General features: G+C 38.7%; 1 protein-coding gene across 1 annotated transcript; it reads right to left on the bottom strand.

Annotated features, from left to right (window-relative positions):
- Positions 1–1,790: 1,790 nt before the first annotated feature.
- Positions 1,791–10,091, bottom strand: adssl (adenylosuccinate synthase, like). Its single transcript, XM_069668837.1, has 13 exons — positions 9,844–10,091; positions 9,165–9,267; positions 8,242–8,310; positions 8,052–8,102; positions 7,908–7,974; positions 7,662–7,769; positions 7,034–7,115; positions 6,473–6,599; positions 6,234–6,388; positions 4,200–4,324; positions 3,971–4,068; positions 2,790–2,939; positions 1,791–2,683 (listed from the first exon to the last, which is right to left on the bottom strand). Exons 1-13 carry the CDS (start codon positions 10,078–10,080, stop codon positions 2,631–2,633), a joined length of 1,425 nt encoding a protein of 474 aa, XP_069524938.1. The 5' UTR covers positions 10,081–10,091; the 3' UTR covers positions 1,791–2,630.
- Positions 10,092–24,333: the final 14,242 nt, after the last annotated feature.

The following is a 24,333-nucleotide window of genomic DNA, read 5'->3' on the forward strand; positions in this document are numbered from 1 at the left end:
TTTGCCAAGAATCCACTTTACACTTTAATCTGATCCCCGCCGGTCCCGAAAAGCTTTTAAATCACGAGAGGAAGTCAGCATAACTAGGGAGGGTGTAAAGGAAGAAAGAGTGAGAGAAATATTACAGGCTGAGAGGCAAGAGAAGGTGCTGGGCCCACTACAGGCCTTCCTTTCTGCAGAAGGCTTGTGTTACTGCTTCTCTCCTGAATATATTTTAATCACCAGAAAAAATAAGTTAGTGTCACATAGAATTTAATTAATATTAGTGAAATCTTAAAGGTGTTTTTCTTATTGGACCGATAAATCAGCTTGACTGACACATCGATCGCCATCAGTATTGGTGAACATGTATGTTTGTCTGTAAGAGTATCAGGAAACTTTAGTCCAGAGTTACCACGTAAAGGTGCCTCCAGTAAATACATTAAATGTGATTAAAAATATGTATTTTGTTCTTCTCTATTTCTATCCTATTTTCTCAATGGGCTTTTTACCCTCATGCATGAATTAAAGATGATTTTAGCCTTGTGTGTGTGTGTGTGCGTATAAAAAAAAAATCTAATACGTATCATATTATAGCTTATAAATGCTACAATATGCTAACCTACTATAAGCTAACTTTGTCCTTCTTAGACTATTAATGTATTGGCAGTAGCAGCTTTAAACCTGCTGTGAAATGTAAAGGTTAATTTATGCATTTCTTAATGAATATGCAAAATAAGCAGAAATGTTTAGGTAACGTTTGGTTACCTTTTTTTTTGTACTTAATACTTTCTTACCTCTAGCAGCGGGATAGAAGTAGGATTTGCGGTTATTTTGGTAACGTCAGGGTTTCCAGTACTATGAAGGTGGTTCACTTCTTACGGGGGTAGATCACCATGGTAACTTATGCTGAACACCTAACCTGCTCAGGAGTAGGTTTTGTTCAACATAAGAGATCAGCGCAGATAAAAGGACCGCCTACTGACCAATCAGGTCTCTTGATTCAGGAGCTCTGTGAGCAGAGAGGGAGGAGGGAGAGCGAGAGGGCGAAACACTTCTGCTTTACCGTGTGATTTTCTTATATGAAAGATTCATGAGAGATATTCATCGTGCTTTACTAATACACATCTACAACAGTGTCTGATAAATGCACTGAAGCCTTGTACTCGTTATACTGAGAAGATATGAAAGATAGTTTTAAACTGCTTTAAATTGTGTTTTTATATTTATTTGTATTTGCTGCATAACTCTGTTTGATGAAGCTGGGCCGAGAGAATAAGTCTAAATTTGTTATAAACACCTCATAAATACATCTGTGCAATGTATTAATTTAATGTAACGCACAAGGATCATCATAGTCAATATGTCATGGAGCGGTGATGGGCCTATTATAGACTTCATTTGCGCATTTACACAGTAGTTTGCTCCGAGTGTGTAAAACATGCTGATCAGCTGACAGCGGACTTGTCCCCACATGCTCATAGAAACTCTGGGTTGACCAGCATCGTGTGACCATTTAGCGTGATCTCCTTCGTTCAGTTACTGAGCCAGATAACCTGAAGACGTCCTGGGTATGCTGAACTTGCTTCATAGTATCGGCTCCAGCTCTGTTCAATACTAATGAGGAAACTTTAGCTGTGCATCAGGAGGTCAACATATGGATGTTATGATTAACATAATACAATGTTTACATCTTTACATTTCAACTTTAAATCGGAGAGAAACTTAATTAGAGTCTCATTTTTTTTTCTAGATTCACAAATGTTGAACAATTCACTACAAGCCTCTTTTAAAATATACAAATAAAACAATTAAAGTTACAGTTTCTTTTATTGGTAACAGCAAACCGAGTAAGAGACTTTATTGACAAGATGAATGAAATGGCGAAGGACATATTATGAGATGAACTCGGGGATAGTAATGCCCTTTGGCCAGTTTTACAGTTACACAAACTTCTCAAATATCAGCCGGTGTCTCTGCATGGACTCAGAGTTTATATTTATTTTTCCTTGATTATTATTAAGAGAACATTTATTCAATCTTAAGTCTAATTGTGTTTACTCTGATATCTTTAGGATGATTCTAAAAGCACTATTTTTATTCCAAAAGTGATCATGAAAATACTCTTACAAACTTAACAAATGAGATGTTTTTTAAAATTGTTCAATAGAAAAGTTCAGACTGATCTCGTGACGGCTTTCAAACTTTTTGTCCATCTTATAAGAAATAACTTCTACCTTACTGAGACACCCTTTAATATGAAGGCTTCTACATCTGTTCATCAATGGCTCCTCAAATATATGTAAAAAAGAAAGCAGAATAAAATGCTGATAAGATATTAAGGATAATTAGCCTCAAATGCTAAAATAACTGCTTTACCGTGGAATGAAATAAAGAAGGATTGATCTCTTTGCACCATGTTTTAAAAATTAACATCCTAATAAATATAGAAAACACTGTGTGGAATGCATAAATTAGATCTAAGAAGAATTACTGTGAATGTGGAGCACAAGCAGTAAATGTTTCACAAGTAGCTTCGCTGGTGGAGTAGTTCCTGTAGAGATTGCATCTTAAACTTCTCTGGTTATCCTATGCAAACCTGAAATTATAACATGAGCCGTCGTCGAGGAGGACACAGGTCCGCAGCCGGATCAAAACAGTTTGACCATGCTCTCTCTGGACTTGCCGACTCCGACCCACTTCACTGAAATGAGATAAAAAGAGAGAGAAGATGTGAGTGGCAGGTTTGGCGACGAGAACAACAGTCTGGCAGCGGCTGCTCGGTTAATGTAAAGAGCCACTTTACAGACCTGGCACCTGCAGGAAGTCCTCGATGAAGCGGATGTAGTTCTGAGCCTTTGACGGCAGCTCGTCGAAGCTCCGGGCCGCCTCGGTGCTGCAGCACCAGCCGGGCAACGTCTCGTACTCCACGGACACCCGCGTCAAAACGTCCATGTTTGCTACAACACAAACACAAACACTGAGTGACACGTTTTTATATCAAGATTAATGTTTGTAAATCATCTGCTGCAAAAAGGTAACATGCTGGAAAACCTGCTGTTTACTATTTATATTCAGGAACATGTTTTATGATCTGATCTGGTGTGGTGCTCCTAAATGATTAATGTATGACAGAAACACCTTGTTAACATGCAGGTGGAGAGCAGCTGCAGCCTCACATGAGGCAGAAAGAGAGGTTGTTTCATCGTCCTCTGATTCGTTAGATTAACAATTCAATTTGCTCCATTTAGCAGTAAAATCTATGAGAGCCACTAAAGATAAATGCACCTGCAAATCTGCAGAAAGATAGATTTTTTAAAAACCCCAAGCTGGAGCATTTCCTGCAAGTAAAAGCTGACCCAGGTGAAATAAGACCTTAGGGAGCATAAAAGCTTTTTATCATCCGTCTGTAACAAATTTCTGTTCGATCGACGGTTCGATCCTTGACTGTTACAGTCACATGTCGAAGTGTCCTTTGGCAAGACATTGAACCCCAAATGGCTTCTCGTGGCAGAGCCATCGTGTATGAATGTGCATAGATCTGTATGTAGATGTATGTGTGAATGAGTGAATGAGACATGTAGTGAAAAAGCAGCTTTGAGTGGTTGCAAGACTAGAAAAGTGCTATATAAGAACAGTCCATTTACCATATAAATAAGCAAATGTGAAAAATTCACCGGATCCAGCCTCTCAAATGAGAGAACTTAAAACTTAAATATCAAAGATTTTTATGTTTTATATGAAAAATATGCATATTTATGTTACGTGAACTCATGAAGTGTATTTTTGAATCACAGTTGTTCTTTTAATTGAAAAAATTGACAGCTAATGCGAATAACTGCTGCAGTCATCAAGCTCTGCCTCCTACTTTAATTAAATTTACAACCTCTTTTTGTGATTAATACACTTTTTGTTGATTAAATCCAACATCAACTTTCATTAACGGACGGACAAAGGGCACATCTATAACATCTCGAAGAGGACGGCCTACCGGGGAAACTTGGCAGAGGCTTTCCATCAACCTTATAGGCCACGCCCACTTTAATCTCGGGCAGTGTGTCCAAAATGTCCAGCTTTGTCAGGGCAATCCTGCAAAAAAGAACAGACACTCAGTTTGTCAGTGATGATAATAGTCAGTCAGGTCTTAATTCAAACTGTGACTCCAGTATGAACACGAGCAGATGAGGGTAAGCATCAGAAATGGTTTGATGGTTCCTTACGCAGAGAAGCCGTTGACCATGTGGGCGTATCTGACCAAAATCAGGTCGAGCCAACCACAGCGCCTCCTCCTGCCCGTCGTCACACCGAACTCTCTCCCTCTGGACTGTAACAAATCCCCAGTCTCCTAAAATACAACAAGGAAAGACAAACTGTCAACTGTGAAAGACATTCAGAGACAACAGGTTTGAAACATTTAAGATATATCGTGTTGTTCTAGCTTGTTTTGATGCCTGTATTAATGAAGGGATAGCCAGCTAAGCACATTTCCTTTTCCAGTAACATCCTGCTCCAGTTTCACACTTTTACACGTGTAAGAAGCTTCCCAGCACAACCGCAGCTCTCTTCAGTCAGCCACTGAGCAGCTGGGGTTGAAATGTCTTGGTAAAGTGCACATGCCTGGCACACTTTTCCCCCCACTCCTTTCCCACAAAGGTTTTACCCACAATCTTGACAGATTGGAACTAAAGTACGACTGACCACTGTCTGCCTCTGTGACCTCAAGGCTGAAGCTCACCACAACACCTGACAAACTGATGAAGTCACAGAGGGACTATGGCTGCTTCTCAAGTCATGTGAATTTAATTTCATTCATAATAAAAGTTAGCAGGTAAAATAATAAATTAAATTTAATAGAAATTAATTTACTTTTGCTACTTTGATGTTTAGACCAGCACTTAACAGATTTTTAGATCGATGGCATATATACAGTCCATTTTGTTTATTTAATTAATGCTTAATATTTTGTTCTAAATACTATCCCTGGTCAGATACCGACACTTTATACCAACGTCGTTTATTGTCGGTTTCAAGGCACCCTGCAAAGTCTGTTTTAAAGAGTATCTGCACACTGAACATGATTCACTAGAGTTTAAACTTTTTGGCTAGCACATTGTACATTAGCCTTCTAGCTAACGTTATGTTACCGCTCAGAGACTGCGCCCATTCTCTCTTCAGAATCAGAAATAACTGTACCAGGCTGCATGCGCGTTCGGCGCATGCGCACTTGCATTGCCTCGGCTCTGACAGCTCCGGCTTCAGGTATTAGAGGGGCTGGAGCCAACGGATCAAACTGATAGGGCTCGGGACCCTTGCCCACTTTGAGCATTTTTCAAAATTGTGCAGTGGGTGGAGTTATGGTCAGACCTGGGGGTGCAATTACACAGGTACGCTTCTTCCTTTCTCCAGTATGAACCTCCGATTGTGAAGTTTCACATCAGTCCGATCTGCTGCAGCGTCCAATCAGTAACTGATATCTAATAAGGGGGGCATGTCAGCCAGTAAAAGACCAAGATGTAGGCTGCTCTCGTGTATCCTCGCTTATCGCTCCTCAGAACTCCCTCCTTGCTCCTCGGAGCAGTAATAAGAGCTTTGAGACGATCCTCAATATGACGGGTTCAGAACTACTTCCGGTTCGAGCGAGGAAATATCAAATAAGAGACTTGGGATTCAGCCAAAATGCTTTAAATTTACTGAACAAGGACACACAGGTGAGATGATGTACTCTCTTAGCACCACCTCTCACATCTTTGACACCATGAGTCTTAATTCAGAATCATACAGTAAGGGCGTTGCAGGTAATCTTTGGATATGAGTTTACTTTCCAGTTCACAATTATTATTTCAGAATAAGGAGAAACCTGAATCTGTCTCCAACTCATGAACAACGTCAGAAAATCCACCTCTCGAAATCAACATCAAATCATCAATAAGTAAAATGAGGTCATGTGTAACTAGAAACAATAGATAGATTAGATCACTCTTCTCACCTTCCCCTACATGTAGGTTTAATATCTAAAACATTTTCACACCACTATGTAAACATTAAATGTTCCTGGTCGTTGTGAGTGTGGTAATTTGACAATAACACACATCTCTTTCATTCGAGTGTGTTGGCTCTGTAACAAAAAGCTGCTGCAGAGCGCCCGAGAAGCCGATGTGATGAATTCAATCCCTTTATCACAACATCGACCTCTTCTCAGCTTGATTACAATTATCTGTAATTAGCAAAATAAGCACGTGTGTGTCTTTACTCACGTTATCCTGCTCTGTTGGGAAAGCACCAACGCCCACCCGGGTGGTGTAGGCTTTGACGACACCGTATACCCGACCGACGTGTGACGGAGGCACGCCCAGACCGGTGCAGACTCCTCCCACGGTGCAGTTAGAAGACGTCACGAAAGGATACGTCCCTGAACGGAGAAAAAATCTGTTAACACGAGGAAAAAAAAACAAGCTTCATAAGATCATAACGCCACAAAGCAGGCGTTTCTCACCAAAGTCAATATCCAGGAGAGCAGCGTTGGCTCCCTCCACCAGGATTTTCTTACTGGGTCCAGTAAGAGCTTTGTGCATGAAGTAAACCCCGTCAGTCACCAGAGGGCGCAGGCGCTCTGCATAGCCCTGAAAAACAGACGACAAATCTAAATGTGTGTACATCTGTGATACAACTTATTAAACATTCAAATTATGTTTTTCCCAAGAGATTTTCCCCTGTTATTAACCTCAATAAAAAATAAAATAGGTTAATTGTCTTCATTCACAAAATATAATCCTTATCAAAGCAGAGATTTTAAAATGTCATTGTCTTTGTTCAATTCATTGTACCAGTGAGATGTGCCAGCTCAATACGAGAGACCGAAGTGGCTAAATTAATTTCAACCATCATTCATTTTTTATATACACCAATGCATTTATTTCCTGCTGTAAAATGTCAACACTTCTCCCATGAAAAAGGCCTTATAACAAAATATAAATGCAAAGCAACTCAGTAAAACAATAATGTGATATGGGATTGTGTGAGTGTTTCCTGGCTCCACATGAGAACCTGCCCTCACCTTCAGCTGCTCCAGCTCACTGTCAATGTCGACGTTAAGGTTTGGATACATCGTAAGGAAATGTTCTGCCAACATGCGAAACCTGCGAGGAGAGCAGAGTTTGTTCAGGAAAGTCTGTGTGCATCCCACTGTGAGCAAATATACCTCCACTATTTAATGTCACAACACACACAGGTTACTAAAATGATTCCATAAAATCAGCTTTCACATATGTACCACAGCTAAGTGTCGCCACCTGGTGGCAGAACACAATATACACATAAATAATCAAGCAATGCATTATGACACTGAGAAAAGTAAATGTGATCATTGTTATAAACATGTGGATGTGGACATCTTTATGTCTATAACATCCTCTCACAAATGTTTTTTTCTGACAAAACTCAATTCAAATGATCTCTGAATGAATGCATGAACTGAAAGTTGTATCTTAAAAGGTTAATTTATCACATTTTTGTATGGACACACATAAGAGACTATAAATGCTCGAGTCCACACATTACGAAAGGATTCAACATCCCACTGATATTTGATAAAAATGTCTTCAAGGTTTCTGATCAGGGCTCTTTGACACTTCACAAGTCCACCTAATTTAAGGATGACATGGAACATGAAAAGCAAAACTCACTTCTCCTCAAAAACCTTGAAATCTGAGACCAGATCACAGATGCGTAGTCCGTTTCGGGCAGCTTTGGAGGAGTAGGCAGGACCAATGCCCTTCTTGGTGGTTCCCAGACTGAAGAACAAATAAAACACGGCATTACCTTAATTTATTTGACAGAAAATTATCACTTTGGTTTTCGAAGAGTACAAATTATAATATCCACATCAGCAAAGTAAAGGTTTAAACCGTATTTAAACTCAATATATTTACTTTTTCCCTTCTTGTTGCTGCCGCTGCTGCTCCTGGATGCCGTCGACAGCCTGATGGAAGTTGAACACTAGTGGCGGATAAAAAAGATGATCAATAAGAGAACATTTACAATTCAAAAACTATAATGAGAATATGCTTACTTACCAATGTGGGCACGATCGGAAATCTTTAACCTCTCCTCCCATCCTTGTAATCCTGCACACAGTACAACAGATCACAGATCAACACCTATGTAGTATCTCATCTATGTAGCCTGTATTAACACATCCTACAGATTTATTGTTTATTTGTGTTTGTAATAAATGTAGTGTTTGTAATGTTTTTAAAACTTTACCTTTGCCTTTCTGCGAGTTCTTCTCTGCCTCCTCAAACAGACCTGGCAGGTGTATCACCACGCCGTTGCCTGTCATGCAAAATGAAACTTTAATAATCCTCACAAGGTTCCCTCATTGCAAAAGACATTTCTTATGAGTAACAGACTCCTATTGTTTTCCTGTGGTACTAATTATTATATTATTATTATTATTATTTCCTCTTTCCACTTTTCACATTTCAAAGTACAGAAAAAGCTTCCAAAAAGAGGAAATGCAAAATCCAAAAATGACTACAATATAAGAGCAATGTCTTTTGCTGTTATATTTGCTTTAACAGTTCATATTTTACCTTTGGTTTAGTTTAACCTTTAGTTACCCCCTTATGTAAGTATGTACAGTCTGTGCAAGTATTGAGGTAATTGTTTCATATGTACTTAGGTATAATAGTTCTCAGCAACTCCGAGCTAACACTCATGCAGTCTTATACAACAGCACTTCAATAAATCCTCCTTAAATAGAGATTACAACATTAAAATTTTGTTCGAAGAGATTTAGAGAGGTGGCAATTCAACTTCATGATTATTTTGGAGGCTGTAGTGTAACTGTATTGCGTTTATACATTTGTTTTTCTGTTATTTAGACTTCCCATGATCCAGAAATGACCATTAAGATGAATTAACTGGATCACCTTTTAAAAAAACAAAACGTATAACTTCAATATGATCAGAGTCAGGGCAGTGCTTGCATTACTTTGTAGGAAGCTGACTGACAGACTGACATATCTTACTACACTCACACTTTCTAAACAACATTCAGCTGATAAGGCAGCCTGCAGTGGCTTTGATGCAGGTCATACACTGATGTTTTATTGTTTTACTAGGACCATTATCTTCCCGCCAACTTCAAGTCTGTCAAAGACAAAAACACAGGGACTGTTTTGTACCAATGAAGGAGACGGCCTTCTTGTTGAGCACCCCGCTGGGCAGCAGGTGGAAGTCATACTCCACTTTGTCCACAACCACAGTGTGACCAGCATTGTTGCCTCCCTGCAAACAGTACAAATATTAAAACTGAAGGCAGATAGTTTTATGATGACACAACGCTAATTAAATATCAACAAATCAGCCTGTAGTTTAGAGAGAACCGGTCTGAACAATTCATCCCTTGCAGTAACAGTGTTTCCAGTTGGCATGGGTTAAATAGAAAAGATAATTACATTCCTGCTAAATAGCACTGTGTTGCCTGCGGAGAGGTACAGGAACAGCTGGCTAACAACGGGCGATGAGGGTCTTACGTAACGTTAAATTCACAGGAAACGGTTATCAGGCTGTGGAGGGTCGTGTGGAGGATACCGTACACATTATATCTCCACAAGAGGTATTGAAACAGAAAAAACAGGTTAGCAATGTTTACTAGCATAAACTAGCACTTCCACATCCGGGAGGTCAGACAAGGTCGTGACGTCAGAACAGGTCATGAATATTTAACGGTGGCTAAACGGCTAAACGACTTTCACCAAACTACCGTGTTACATTAGCTGACGTTAAAACAACAACGACATTATGTTAATATTTTAGCTTAAATGTTAACAGAAAATATAAATCGCTAGTGGAGTTATGTACCTGACACCTGCATACAATATCCGCATCCATGGCGAGCAAGTCCACAACTTTTCCTTTGCCCTCGTCGCCCCACTGCGCTCCGAGCACAACGGTCACTTTGTTCTGAGGCTCCTTCGGGACACGTAGATGAGAGTCCAGCGAAGCACTCTCCCGTGGCCGCTTAACTACCGGCTCCCCGTTCAAGGAGACGGTCTCCCGTCCGTTAACGTTAGCCATGGTGCTGCTTTCGGATGCCATGCTGTTGTCCTCCTTCTGCAAACCGGAATATCGTTTTACCGCGTTTCTGTGCGTCACGGGAAGTGCACGTGCGAAGCATCACCACAAGATGGCGGTGTTTCTTTGTATCTGTCTAGTGTTGTGAGTATTGGAATTTAATCGTGGGAGTGCCAAAAAAAAGAACAAATCTGATTAAGAATAAAGGTAATTGTGGAAATTTAAAGAAGAATAAATAAAACAGTAAATGAGTAAATATTAAAATGCTGAAGCATAAAGAATAAAATTGATATATAATTAAATTAATAAGAAATGTATATTAAATTCATTAAAAAACAGGGAAAATATAAGAATTTTAATTTTTTTTATTTAAATAATTTTGTTTAATGTGCTTTGCCCTTCAAGTAATGGCAAACAAAGAAGTAAAAGTACATGAAAAGGCTTATAATTCTTTGTATATTTTTATTTGTCGTTATACAGTACTTTCAAATGTATTATTATTTTATTCCTTAATATACTTCCACATATTTGTATTCTCTTATTGTTTTTTTTTATTCCTTTATACATTTTACATTTATTTTCTTATTCTTATTCAGCTTTATTCTTTTTTATGGCACACTTGAATGGCTTATTGCTTATTTCCTGCCTGGTAGTTCTTTTTAATCAACTCTAACCTAATGCTGTATACCTACCAGACAAAGAAGGCAATTGTAATGCAAATAATAATAATAATAATAATAATAATAATCAGTATTAGAATCAGCTTGGCTAGTGAGTACACACACAAGGAATTAGATTCTGGTCAATTATTACTGCATTGTAAAGCAAACAATGTGCTCTTTTTTTGCAAACCAAAAAACCTATTTTAGCTTTACAAATATAACTGTTAAAAAATATCTAGAAAATGTTTTTATTTTTAATTAACAACATTTTAACCTCAGCCTCGATGCCTTTCTTGTGCCTCAAAAACGATTTACTCTGGTGTCATTCAGCGCTGACCATCAGACCCTGAAACACACATTTACACATTTATTTTGAAGGGTTGTAAGGTTACAGAGACTGCTGCACATTCACACACATTGAAGCTTCACTCAAAACTTTTTGAGTTTTAGGCCCCATATAGTAAACTGCCTGCGTCGATTGTAGTGCCCATTTAAACCGTGTTGTCTTTGAAGTCAGTTGGGCCAGAAGCTGCCGGGCTTTCATCACATGCTGTATATCCTTAAAGCAGTGTCATGTAAAGGGGCCCTTTGTCTATTTTTATTACTTGAGTACTTCATTTAATTTGCCTCTTTTGTGAGCTGCAGTAATAAATACGTAAATTTCCCCTGTGGGTGATCAATAAAGCTTATCTTATATTTAAAGAGTAACTTCAAACTGACCAAAATTATTTTCTTTTCTTTTACCCAAAACCAACCAAGGTCATTAAACTTCATTTGATGTCTAGTTTTATAGCTGGCTTGTTGCAAAGAACAGTCTGCATTTATCACTACCCCATGTGATTACACACGATGACCAGCAGAGGGCGTTCTTCAGCTTCAACCAAGCAGCAGCCTCCAGTGTTGAAAACTGAAGCCGTTGGGAAACTGCAGAGAGACAATAGTGCAATGATGAGGAGTGCAAAGGTATTAGTTTATTGACAAATAGCAATGATTAATATCAGGTAACTTTATGAAACTACATTAGTAGACGTATTGAATATTGAACAACAGGGAAAAATAATGACCTCATCAGCTTTCTGTACTGCAGTGTGTGCATTAAGGTGGTCCTAACTGCTAGATGGCAGCAAACACAGCATTTCTACTCGTGTGTGTTCTTGTCAGGCCTCTGCCATCATAGGCTACATACATTTTTTTCTCTCCAGCTACCTGACCCAATATAAATTTGCATTTAATCAAAACAAAGCAAACACATCGACTCATTGTGTACATAAGGCAAAGTAATGTTCCAGCACATAGCTGCTTTTTCTCTGAGCCACAGCTCCTCACATCTGTCTCCTCATGCAGTCATTTGTGGGTTTATTAGCAGCATAAGGAAACAAAGTAAGTTATAGTTGAAGTACTTTGTAGTTTGGTCGGGCTTAATATATAGTCACCATATGTACACTGTAAAAAGCATATAGCTGTTTGAACTAAAAATAAGTTAGTGCCTTGAAATTTTAAGTGTACTGAACTTGAGAAGATAAGTTCAGATAAATTTGTGAATCAAAACAAACATTCCTCGTCAAATTAACTTGTGCTTAAATCCTTTAGTTTACTTAACTTTCAGTTAAAATTAATGTTTTGTCAACAGTCTTTTGATTTTATTCACGGCCTTATGCTGCGTTCCAGACAACTGGGAACTTCCCCAAATTTCCGACTTCACAAGTAGGAGCTCCGACTTTGAATGGCGTTCCAGAGCAATTTTTCTAGCCGGAAGTCGGAAAAATGCTGCGTTCCAGACTTCACAGTAGAGAAGTTGGAAATTTCTACTTGGAAGTTCCCAGTTGTCTGGAATGCAGCATTACCTTCCAACTGTGAGGCGACAGCACCAACCACTGCACCGAGCAGCTAAATTATATATTTATATTTGGGTCAACTTCATTATAAGGGAAATCCTTGTGACTCACATTCTTAATTCAGTTGAATCATTTCTGTAAGTTGGAAAAATGTTAAAATGAGTTATCAAACATTTACACTAAGTTTTAGTTTAACTGACAATTAATTATAAATAATCATGACTAATTGTGTTTACACTGTACGTACATATTCTGTATAATATGTGTATGTAGCTTCCTGGTTTCAAAAGTGAAACCAACGTTGAGGTGCCTTAAACCTGCATTCTTTTCATCGGCCAGCAGGGGGAGACTCCACTGGTCACTAAATTAAATTTAAATACAGTAGATGAGAAAGAAAACCCTCTTTCTCAGTTGACTTATTACATCAGTAAACATATTAAGAATGAGTTTGGGTCACAATCAGGGTAAATTTGACCAGGCCAGGCTACAATGTGATCCCAAATACCCAAATACAGTCACTTCTGACTAAAACAAAAAACAAGATTCTATGTACGAAATGCCGAAATCAAGGCTTAAAGACTCAAACCAAACCAACAGGTGACATCAGGGTAGCTACATCCACTTCTAACGGACAGTCTGGTATGGAGTCATCGGGTCTGACTCACTCTGTATTATAAGAAACACCCTGCAAATACGGTTGCTGCGCTCATTAAAAGCACAGTGTTAAATGTTGATGCTTATGAGCGCACAAGCTAAATATAAAATGATTTCAAATTGGATTTTATTATTAATCTCAATAAATATTGCAAGTGACCAAAGTGTCATTTTTCAAATTGTTGAATTATTGACTGAACAGAATGCAGAAGTGAAAGTTTGACGACCCCCGCTGAGGACATTTGAAACCTAATCTCTGCTATTTAATAAACGATCCTTTTATAAGTATATCAGAATTAACGATCCTTTTATAAGTATATCAGAATTATGTTTGCTTAGCCCTCCAGTATCTGTGTGATTGTTTTAATTAATGAAAAACCTAATTATTAGTGTATCGTTTTCCAATTCCTCAGAGGAAACTCATTAAAAGGCAAATAAAAGACTCATCCACTCGCAGAGCAGCACGTTCAGACTTTATTTATTGTAAAAGACACACTTCAAAAACAGTTTAGTGTAAAAGCCTTAAAAAGTCACACTGGCAAAACCTTCTTTGTATGTGCACACGTTCAGAGGGACAACACAGCAGTGGCCTACAGAACTGACAGGCAGATGGTACAATCACTGGCTGTCAATTCATAGGTCATCACCTTGTGTCCCATTGCTCCTTCAGAATAAAAGTCACTAAGCATTTCGTCGAACAGCTTTGTGATCCCTCAGCAACAGATTAAAGAAAAATAAAACATGCCGAAACAGAAATCTCTGTAAGCGTCAGAGTTCGGGCTTCGCGTTGTGTTCGGTGTCCCTCTGCAGGTAACAGCACCTCCACTGGAACAAACACAGCTTCCACATGGAGTTGCTGTTACATCCAGCGAGCACCAGACGTCCTCAGATGTTCTCAGTCATGTTACAAACCTTTGATGAGATCTCACTTCCTGTTTCTCCAGTAGTTTGCCTGCTATCATGGGATCACCTGAGAGAGAGGAGCAGGAGAAAACGTCGAGGTTAAACTCAGGTCTTGGACTCGGCGCCGCTGCTTTAGTACGTGAGGAGTCTCCGCTTGCAGGTGACTTTGACCCGGCAATTTCCTCCTCCCTGTTTTATTACCTGAAGTAGACGGCATCATTGCTCACACTCTAACAGCCCGGCCAAAGGGCCAAGGCCCGGGCAGATAACACAGATTTTATGGCAGCTGTCAACATGAGGGCTCTTTTCAATATGTGAATATCAGGGTGTGTCTGACCTCTGGACCTGCAGGCTTTCCCGCTTACACCGACGTTTGTCGTCAAAGTTACCTAAAGATCGGCTTCATAGTTTAGCAAATTTTAAGCTGAGTTATTTTTTAAATTCTGTCATATTTTGTTCCTCTTTTATCCTGCCTTGTTCGGCCTGCAGTGTTATATCTCTGTAGACTTTGCCTCGCTGTAAAACTCAGGAAAAACAGAACAATAAAGTAATTAGATGATCAGCAGCTCTGTTAGGCTGGATAAGCTTCTACTTGGCTGTTTTTTACTCTTTTGAAGACCCTAATTAGACTCTGTCCTTCACTTTGTGCCTCCTCAAGACAGAAATATTAACTATTAATCAAAAATGTTCACACATTTGTTTGTTTTATTGAAGAACTGTGCAAATAAAAAGACTGGTCTGACAAAAATGTACATTTTTCTAACACTGGAAAAGAGGAAAAGAACAAATACTGAGTCTGAGTCTTCAACCGATTAAAATAAGAAAGATACATCATGTGTCCTTCAAAATAAAGCCATCTAAATGTAGTAAGAATAAGGCGGAAATAGTTTCTTCCGGTTTATCGCATGCTTTTTTTTTTAGTTATTCTTAAAAAAAAAACTATTGGATTTGTTAATGCTCGTTCTTTAAGCTGGTTATCTTCACATACACTCTTTAAGTTTGGAGTTGAAGAGCTCATACTCACCTTTAGATACAACATGGCCCGCTGGCTTTCCCAGGACGAGGCCAAAGGTTTGAGCAGCAGCAGGGCGTCGTGTCACGGTGGAGCCGGGCCGGAGCAGCAGAGGAGGAATTACTTTAACATTAAGCAAACTTTAGACAGATGAAGACGGAGACGATGAAGGTGACAGAATCAGCACCTGGAAGAGGAGCATGTAATTAGATGTAATTGCCTGCAACGACGGAGACGCAATGGCAGCGAGGCAGAGCAGCCAGTTTAAGAGATCAGGAGTTGGTGGATGGTTAATTATTACACCTGCAGTCAATATTTAACAGGCCCAGCGCCCTGCCCCTCAGTCCAACATCCTGATTCCACTCTGACTGACATGGAGGGAAGGGCCCGACACACATCTCTTTGTCCCCCTGCACCAAATATGTATTCAACACCCCACATGGCCTGCATGAAATACTCACTACAAGCTGTCTTCTAATGAGTCTTACCTGTGATTTGAAAACATAAACCTCTATAATTCCTAAAACTTTTTTGGTATTCATTGGGAGTTATATTATGAAAGAAGGCCCCATAAGCTGCCCATATCTACCATAATGTTCAAGACATAATGAGTGTGAATGAACTCCCTCTGCTTTTACTGTTTTAGCTGTAAATGCAGAATAACCCTCGCCGAGCACTTGCACGTGAGTCCAATATACCTTCACCTCTCTCACGTACACACACCTACGCACCTTTACTAGCGTAAGCAGATATGAAGCTCAAGGCTGTGAAGCAATATCACACGAGGAAGCAAAAGACTGAGGCCCGCAGAGAATGAGTGAACGACAGCACAATAAACGACCGATTGAGCGGTGTGTTTAAGAGGGTGCAGGGTTCACTTTGAAGCTTGAAAAGTGACAAATAGTAGTCATAGTAAGAACACAGACGTAAAAAGCCTTTCTGTCATTAAAGTGATGGCAAATGACCCTGAATTATGTCATTGTTTAACTTCTTTTACTTTAATGTACCCAGGCTTTCTGGATCTAACTCCTCTCTGCCAAAGATATTATTTTAATACATTTACTCCCTGATCTGTTAGAGGAGTGCCTTGAATATAAAATGATGCTATCTAGAGATCTAACAGCCGCAAATCTCTTTTCACAGACTCATAATGAAACCAAATGTTTATCAGCAGTAAAGGCTGTGTACATTACCTTATGTAAATCACAGTTTCTAATATGCAACTGCAACATAAAACCCTTAAAATAGTCATAGAAATATATATGTTTATTCTAAGTAATAATATTTTTAGCGTACCCTTCCTCCTCATTTATTCATAAGCTTGGACAATCTTATCTTGAGGTCGAAAGGTTTGGTGTGCCCGAGTGCAGAGTCCAGTGTCTCCGAGAGGAAATATGTGCACAGCATTAATCTGCCTCGCAGATAAAGATGCATGCTGCTCCTTTGAATCCAAGGTGCCGGAGGTCATAATAATTTCTGCTGCAATTAAATTCAGATAACAACAACAATCTGCTGAGCATGAAGTTACCTGGTGTAACAGGGTCACATGCAGCCTTCAGATCTTGGGTCATATATGATCTCATTTCAGAAATGATTGATTGGTAGTTGGTGTGTTAGTAATAGAAGACTGTTAGACTGTTTGTTACCCTTTCTATTATTTGGTTTTATTTGTGTTTAAAGGATTGCCGATGAGAGGGTCACTTTCTGCAACCCCCAATAACTCTCTTTTAGATTACTTTCCTCATAGTTTAAATGGAGTTTGGTTCCGTCTTGCGAAAATCACCTGACAGAAAAGGTAGTAATATGGGAGTTTTTTTAAAATCTCTATCAAATGTGTTACAATAAAAAGACTTTTCCAGCAAAGCTTCAAACACATTTCCACTTCACACATCTGGGCCTCTGATGACTAATGTCTCACTTAAAGAGCAAACAGGAGGCTTTTTTACTATGAGGTTTGATGGTTTTTAACATTAAGTCAAGAAATCCAGTCGAGTTACAGCTCTTTTTTTTATTAATCCACCTGCAGACATGTTTCACAAAGTATTTAAATACAAAACTTTCAATAAGCTATCGTACAAAACTTGGAGGAGTGTGTTATCAAAAAGCACTAAAAATAATTCTTTCAAGCTTTCTGAGGAATGGTATCCTGTATGAAATATATTTTTGTCTGCAACAGTCTTGATCACTATAAAGACTCCTGTGATCAGTTTCATTGTGCTCTCATTACTGGTTTAAAGTGGGCGACGCAAAAGAAAGCAAAAGTTGATGTCACTTACTTCAGTGCACAAGTCAGGATTTAGCAACATATGAATCTGATGACTGTCTGGTTGTTTGTCCAGTGACAATCTGATCAAAGCACACCCATTCCTGATAAAGCAAATTAGCCATAAACTTCTAAACATTAACCTTTAGATATGTTAAGATTAATACGTTTTCAGTAGATTTAATTCATCTATGTTTTTAAAAGGTATTTAACAAGATCTTGCAGTTATGTATCTACCAAATATTTAATTCACATAATTTCTGTCTATCAGTTATCAGTCTATAAACTAAATAATTTTGCTTTAGTATGAAGCCCCTGCAAATATTTTACTGTTTTATCAATCTTTCACTATGTTAGGTTAAAAGTCATTATTTTCATTGTATGTCTTTATAAAGAAAAGACAAAGGCACATATGTAGCTAAAGATAATTTTAAGGAGACAGAAGCATGGTCGTCAGAGGCACTTTGTTAGCTTGAGCCTGGCAGCTAATGTGCTTTAGCTAGCTTAGCTGTTTATTGATGCTACAGCAGTTTGCAGTACAGTATATTATTAATTAACTTAGTTTAAGATGAGTTAGTTTCAATAAGGGCCATTCTGTTTGCTAGCTAATAGCCCTGGTGCTCAATAGGTTTAGCCACCAATGTTTTAAGCTAACCTAGCTAGCACCCTGTCCTTTCCACTCTAGTAGAAAAGTAGGCCTATAGTTTTTTCCTCTATATTCATCATTGAACTAACAATATTTCTTATTTATGTATGCTGTTATTTGTTCTGGCTTGTCTGATAGCACTTTACAACCCTGTGCCAGTTGTCAAGGTTTACATTGATGCTACAGCAGTTTGCAGTACAGTATAATTACCTTATTTTATGATGAGAGTAAGTTTCAATAAGGGCCATCTTGTTTCTGTTAGTAAGCTAGCTAAAAAAGCTGGTGCTCAGTAGATTTAGCCACCGATGTTTTAAGCTAACCTAGCTAGCACCCTGTCCTTTCCACTCTAGTAGAAAAGTAGGCCTATAGCTTTTTTCCTCTATATTCATCACTGAACTAACAATATTTCTTATTTATGTATGCTGTTATTTGTTCTGGCTTGTCTGATAGCACTTTACAACCCTGTGCCAGTCGTCAATGGTTTACATTAATGCTACAGCAGTTTGCAGTACAGTATAATTAACTTAGTTTATGATGAGAGTACGTTTCAATAAGGGCCATCTTGTTTCTGTTAGTAAGCTAGCTAAAAAAGCTGGTGCTCAGTAGGTTTAGCCACCGATGTTTTAAGCTAACCTAGCTAGCACCCTGTCCTTTCCACTCTAGTAGAAAAGTAGGCCTATAGCTTTTTTCCTCTATATTCATCACTGAACTAACAATATTTCTTATTTATGTATGCTGTTATTTGTTCTGGCTTGTCTGATAGCACTTTACAACCCTGTGCCAGTCGTCAATGGTTTACATTAATGCTACAGCAGTTTGCAGTACAGTATAATTAACTTAGTTTATGATGAGAGTACGTTTCAATAAGGGCCATCTTGTTTCTGTTAGTAAGCTAGCTAAAAAAGCTGGTGCTCAGTAGGTTTAGCCACCGATGTTTTAAGATAACCTAGCTAGCACCCTGTCCTTTCAAATCTTGTAGAAAAGTACATTTCATTGTATCCTCTTTTTTCATAATGTAACTGACAATATTTCTTAAATGTATGCAGTTATTTGTTTTGGCCTGTCTGAGAACACTTTACATTTGTCAACTGTTTGATGCCACAGCAGTTTCCGTGTAATAAATAATTAACTTAGTTTGAGATCAGAGCAAGTTTAAATAAGGGCCATCTTGTTTATGATAGTTAGTTAGTTAAAAAAAAAGCTGGTCCTCAGTAGATTAACAGCCACCAATGTTTTAAGCTAACCTAGCTTGCACCCTGTCCTTTCCACTCTAGTAGAAAAGTATAGGCCTAATTCTTTTAATGCTTGCTTTTCTGGTAACACTGTACAACCCTGTTTCATTTGTCATCTGTTGATGCTACAGTTTGCAGTACAATATACTAATAATTAACTTAGTTTATGATGAGAGTAAGGGCCATCTTATTTCTGTTAGTTAGCTAGCTAAAAAACGCTGGTGATCTGTAGGTTTAGCCACCAATGTTTTAAGCTAACCTAATTAGCAACCTCTCCTTCCACTGTAGTATAAAAGTATACTTCTTTTAACTATCTATTTTTATTATTTAATTAACAATATTTCTTATCTATGTATGCAGTTATCTGTTTTGGCTTGTCTGGTAACACTCCTAAGCTTAAGTTTAGCCACCAATGTTTTAAGCTGTCCTAGCTAGCACCCTGTCCCTTCCATTCCTAACAGAAAATTACATGAATAATTATATTTCCCCCCCTCTATTTTCATGATTTACATAACAACATTACTTATTGATGTGTCCAGTTATTTGTTTTGGCTTGTCTGATAACACTTTACAACCTTGTATCATTTTTACAGCTCCATAGTACTGAGCTGTTATGGTGACAACTTTCCGACACAAATACAAAGAGACGGAGGGCTAACATAACAGTTTATGTGATTTCAATTTTATCACCATTATTTATTCAACACTGTTAATAAAATGGGATATAAGAAGCTGCATTTTGCAGGATTTGAGTACACAGCAGCTTCTAGTGCATATTTCAGCCTGATAATATTTTTTACACCTCAGGTTTACACAGGCTGCCAGTATTCAGGGATGGGTATCTGAAATGTAGCTACAGAGAGGAACAGAATTACAAACATCTGCACAGATCTTAAAATGCCATTATCGATCTTAATAGAGCAAAATCTCATACAAGCAAATGTGAGGTAAGAGAAGCAGACTAAAAGAGCTTTAATTGTCTTTTACTTTATGTTAATATACTGTAGCTTGTGTTGTTTTCACTGAGTAGCTATTACAAAGATGTCAGGACATTTCTGTAAGGAATGATATAGCTTTAGCTGTAATGTACCTCTCCTGGTTCTCTGCTACACATCTGGACTATTATGCTATTATGTTTGTTTGGTTATATTGTTAAAGAGTGTAGACGGTCAGATGATGTACCAGTTGACCGTAACCTGAAAAAAAGGATAGTCTGTTTCCTGAGGGGCTAATGCAAAGAGGTTTATTTGGAAATATATGCATTGACATTCTGCACAGCAAGCTCAGCCTCACTGTGAAATGTTATTAACATTAAATATACAAATGAAAAACCTCAGACTATTTCCCCTTCCTGAAGTGCAAATGAGCATCAGGAAGGATAAAGCCTTTATCTCTGCTCTGCTTAAAGACATCCTTACTGTTGAAGTTGGATATGATCTCATTTCGTATTTTATTGCTCGAGTCAGCCTTGATTTGTTGAAGTCGACACATAAAAACAATCATAAAAGGTGGTAAAGTTCGAGTCACAGTGTTCCAGAGAGACTCAACAGGGACATATACACAGAGGAAATCAACTTTAAAACGTCCACTAAGAGATATGGATTTTCAATGAGCAGGATCTAATCTGACCTCTAGCGCCCTCTATTGAGGACAAGAATACATTGCAACAACAGCAGCAGGCCTCTTGAATTGTAACAGCCTCTTTCTACATGCAGAGACTTTTATTAAAATCGTAAACAAAGCCTCGGCCTCCTCAGCTCTCCTAAATAAAAGAAGCAACCTCTCATTTCCTTTTCATACCGCTGCCAGATTTCAGATGCTGTTTTTTAGATAAAATTAATATTTCCTGCATTCATGTAGAAGCCGTCATAACACATTTCCCTCAGGCCTGATGAAATCTCTCCCCTCTTGAACTAGCTTTGTTTCTCTGCTTGAATCTGTAATATAAAATATAATAGGTTTTTTGGTAAAATATTCTTCATGTTTGTTTCCGTCTGAATGTTTCATCTGAAAAATAAATAAACTTGTAAAAATTGTTCAGTCACACAATTCTGCTTTGTCTCTGGTTTGGGACGCAGCCGTCGTAGCAAAGAATGTCCCTCGCTCAGAGCGCCGTCGCCTGCTGCTGGTCAGGTGAACATGTTTGAGGAGATAAGGAGAAGAATTGGCAGTGATTTGAAATGCCACCAGGTGGAGGGATTTCCTTCCAAAATAAAGAGGCTGGTTAGGGAGAGCTAAAATGTCCTTGTGAGACCTTTAATCATTCATCTACTTTTGCTAAGAGGCAGTAAAAACCATACTAACGGCTACATTAAGTGCTGATAAATAACTTTTTTAACATTACTTCTTCACTGAAGCTTTAATAATGTACGAACTAGTTTTAAGGATTTGAAAATGTTGGAAAAGCTGCTCCAGTTGTCAACAGTGTGCCTCATGTAGACGTGTTTTTACAGCATACATACCAAACAGAATCCATCACACTGAGGTCCCTTTATCAGCTGCTTCTTTCACAGTAAAGTGTATGTTGTGGTAGGATTTAATAAAACTAATTTTTTGGATTAAATAAAGATTGCGAGACCTCTGGAGCTCTACAATTAAGTCGAGCATGGAGCCTCAGGTCCTCTGAGATCCCTGAGAATTTGTAGCGACTATGATTGAAAAAATACCTCAAACAGCTCCCTAAAAGTGAAGCCGAAACATCTCTATCGCCCCCTGCTGACTGGCTGCAGTATAGGTCATAAAGGCCTCCTCCTCCATGTTAACAGATGGGACATGAGTCAAACTATAAAATCAAAATACACGTCAAATACATTTTTCTCAAACATGGTTTCTGTCATTATAGTTAGTATCATGCTGATTTATGTCTAAGTGTTAATTTTTCTGACAAGTTTATTTTTAATTAGTTATTTGATGCTGTGAAAAAGGTGCGGGATCCTTGCTGGGTTTTTTCGGTAGGTTAAGTGTGTGTTTTGGTTAGAGGAAGTGGCTACTGCGACTCCACCCGCTGATCTCTACTGCCCAGACTCTGGCTCCAAATGAGATCACCATCGCAAGATGGCAGCGCTTATCACAGGGGCTATTGTGGCATCAGTTCCGTACAATGAGAGCAGCTGGAGATGCGTCGTCCATCTATATATGCAGTCATTGGTCTGAACACAAAAAAACACTCAAAATTTCAGATGAGTTTAACTGCTTATTAACTAAAAACTGACTAAATGCATTTAACACTCACCCTCACTACAACTCAACCTCTGTCTGAATCCCGCCACACAACTACGCATGTAAATAAAGGTGAACCACAACCAGGTGCCACTTACCAGAAGTGATTTTAATCATAAAAGGAGTGCAACATAAACAAAAACAATCAACATAGGCACATTATGGCTCCTATAGAAGTGAAAACTCAATTTGTTGAAGGGAAGAAGGAAGAAGAAGAGTTTGAAGAAGCAGCAGGAAGCCCACATTTGTGGCAATTCTCGGACAATGTCGAGGGATTTAAGAATAAGACTGATGCAGTTAAAATTCTACATCAGAACTATTGGACCCCCGGTATATTACTCAAACTTGGCTTAAAGGACTCAGCAGATTGTTGGAAATGTAGGCGGGGTGAGGGAACTCTAAAGCATGCATGGTTATGCCCCAACATCCAAAACACCTACGTTATGGAGGTTATAGGTTCACACTTTGCATTCTGACTGAAACTTTGGGAGATTGTGGCGTTCTGCCGGTCCAGACAGCAATAATGAAAGGGCGGCCAAATATTCCTAGGAACTGCAACACGCCTGGAACACCTGCTTTTCAGGATTGGGTGACTGAAAGTGTCACATAGGAATTGTAATAGTGCAGAAAAGTATAAGTGGGGAAGGTACATACATCTTATAAATACTCAAGAGTAGGGTCAGGTGGGTGTGGTGTTTGTATGTTATTTTGCTTCATATTTTACTTCTACAAAGACACGTTGTCAATGCATTATTAATTCCTCTCGTTCTTGTGGTTATATGGTGTGGGTGGGGAGCAATGGGGAAGTATATAATGTGTATTTGTCCATAAATTGTTTTGCATAATGAAAAATAAAAATTGCAAGTCATAAAAAAAAAAGCAGCAGGGGAAAAAAAAAAAGAAGAAAGGAACAAGACGATTAAATTCCAAGTTCTAATGATGAATGTGAGCAACAGAGAGAAATCCAGCTGGCTTGAATAAAACTGACTGACAAAACTCCAAATGCATTTTTGCTGCCAGACAAACACGAATTTGCTGGTTTGATTAAGGACAAACTTTGTGATGTCAATCTAGTTGATGTTACAAGAAATGGATTAATCATAGATGGACGTGTGTCACCGACTTCGACTGAAGGCGGCACGGGAATTAAATCCTTTGATGTTTGCGTCTTAACAGGAAAGTTCCAGTGACGGGTGTTATTGACAGAGAGCCGTATATTGTCGAGTTGTTGACAGTCATTGAATGGTAAGGATGAGTGATGAAGCTGTGCTGAAAGATCTGTTGTACTTTAAATCAGATGTCCTACCTGACACATTACTCCCAGCTCATATCAGTCCCCAGTAGAGATATTTCTTCTACAAACCTGCTCAGTGCAGTCAAAGTCCAAGAGACGAGCCAAGACAAGAGGAAGCAGCTTAAAGTTTAAGACTCAAGTCAGGTAGGAAACATGGATACGTTGTTTTTGTAAGGACAAGATTAGGTTCTTGGATGACAACTTGTGCTGCTGAGGCAGAGAGGAAAACACCGTTGATGCAATTTTGGATAGGATGGGAATTACTGTTGAGAAGGAGCAGGTGCTGTTGAGAGAAGCCTCCAGGCCTGCCGTATTAGAGGATGGACGAGTGGGCGGGGAAGAGGTTCCTTTTTTATGTCAGAGTGGATGTAAGAATTCTGTCCCATTTTCAAGGAAGCAGTAACGCTACACTTTGGATGCAAACCAACTCCACATGCAGCAATAACGCACAGACTTCAGTTTGGTAATTATTGCACTATTTTATTCATCTGACACTAAACACAACGTAGTACATGTAACAAGGGTGCTCTCAAGTACGACTAATGTCTGAAGAAATA

This window comes from Semicossyphus pulcher, unplaced genomic scaffold, assembly GCF_022749685.1.
Source record: "Semicossyphus pulcher isolate SPU_LCO1_2020_fin unplaced genomic scaffold, fSemPul1.0.p SCAF_10, whole genome shotgun sequence".
Classification (NCBI taxonomy): domain Eukaryota; kingdom Metazoa; phylum Chordata; class Actinopteri; order Labriformes; family Labridae; genus Semicossyphus; species Semicossyphus pulcher.

Excerpts from the sequence above, each read along its gene's own strand:
- adssl (XM_069668837.1), bottom strand. The coding sequence starts at position 10,080 with ATGGCATCCGAAAGCAGCACCATGGCTAACGTTAACGGACGGGAGACC. Across the intron at positions 8,103-8,241 it reads GAACTCGCAGAAAGGCAAAG|GATTACAAGGATGGGAGGAG; the intron begins GTAAAGTTTTAA and ends TACTGTGTGCAG. Across the intron at positions 6,389-6,472 it reads TCTCCTGGATATTGACTTTG|GGACGTATCCTTTCGTGACG; the intron begins GTGAGAAACGCC and ends TTCTCCGTTCAG.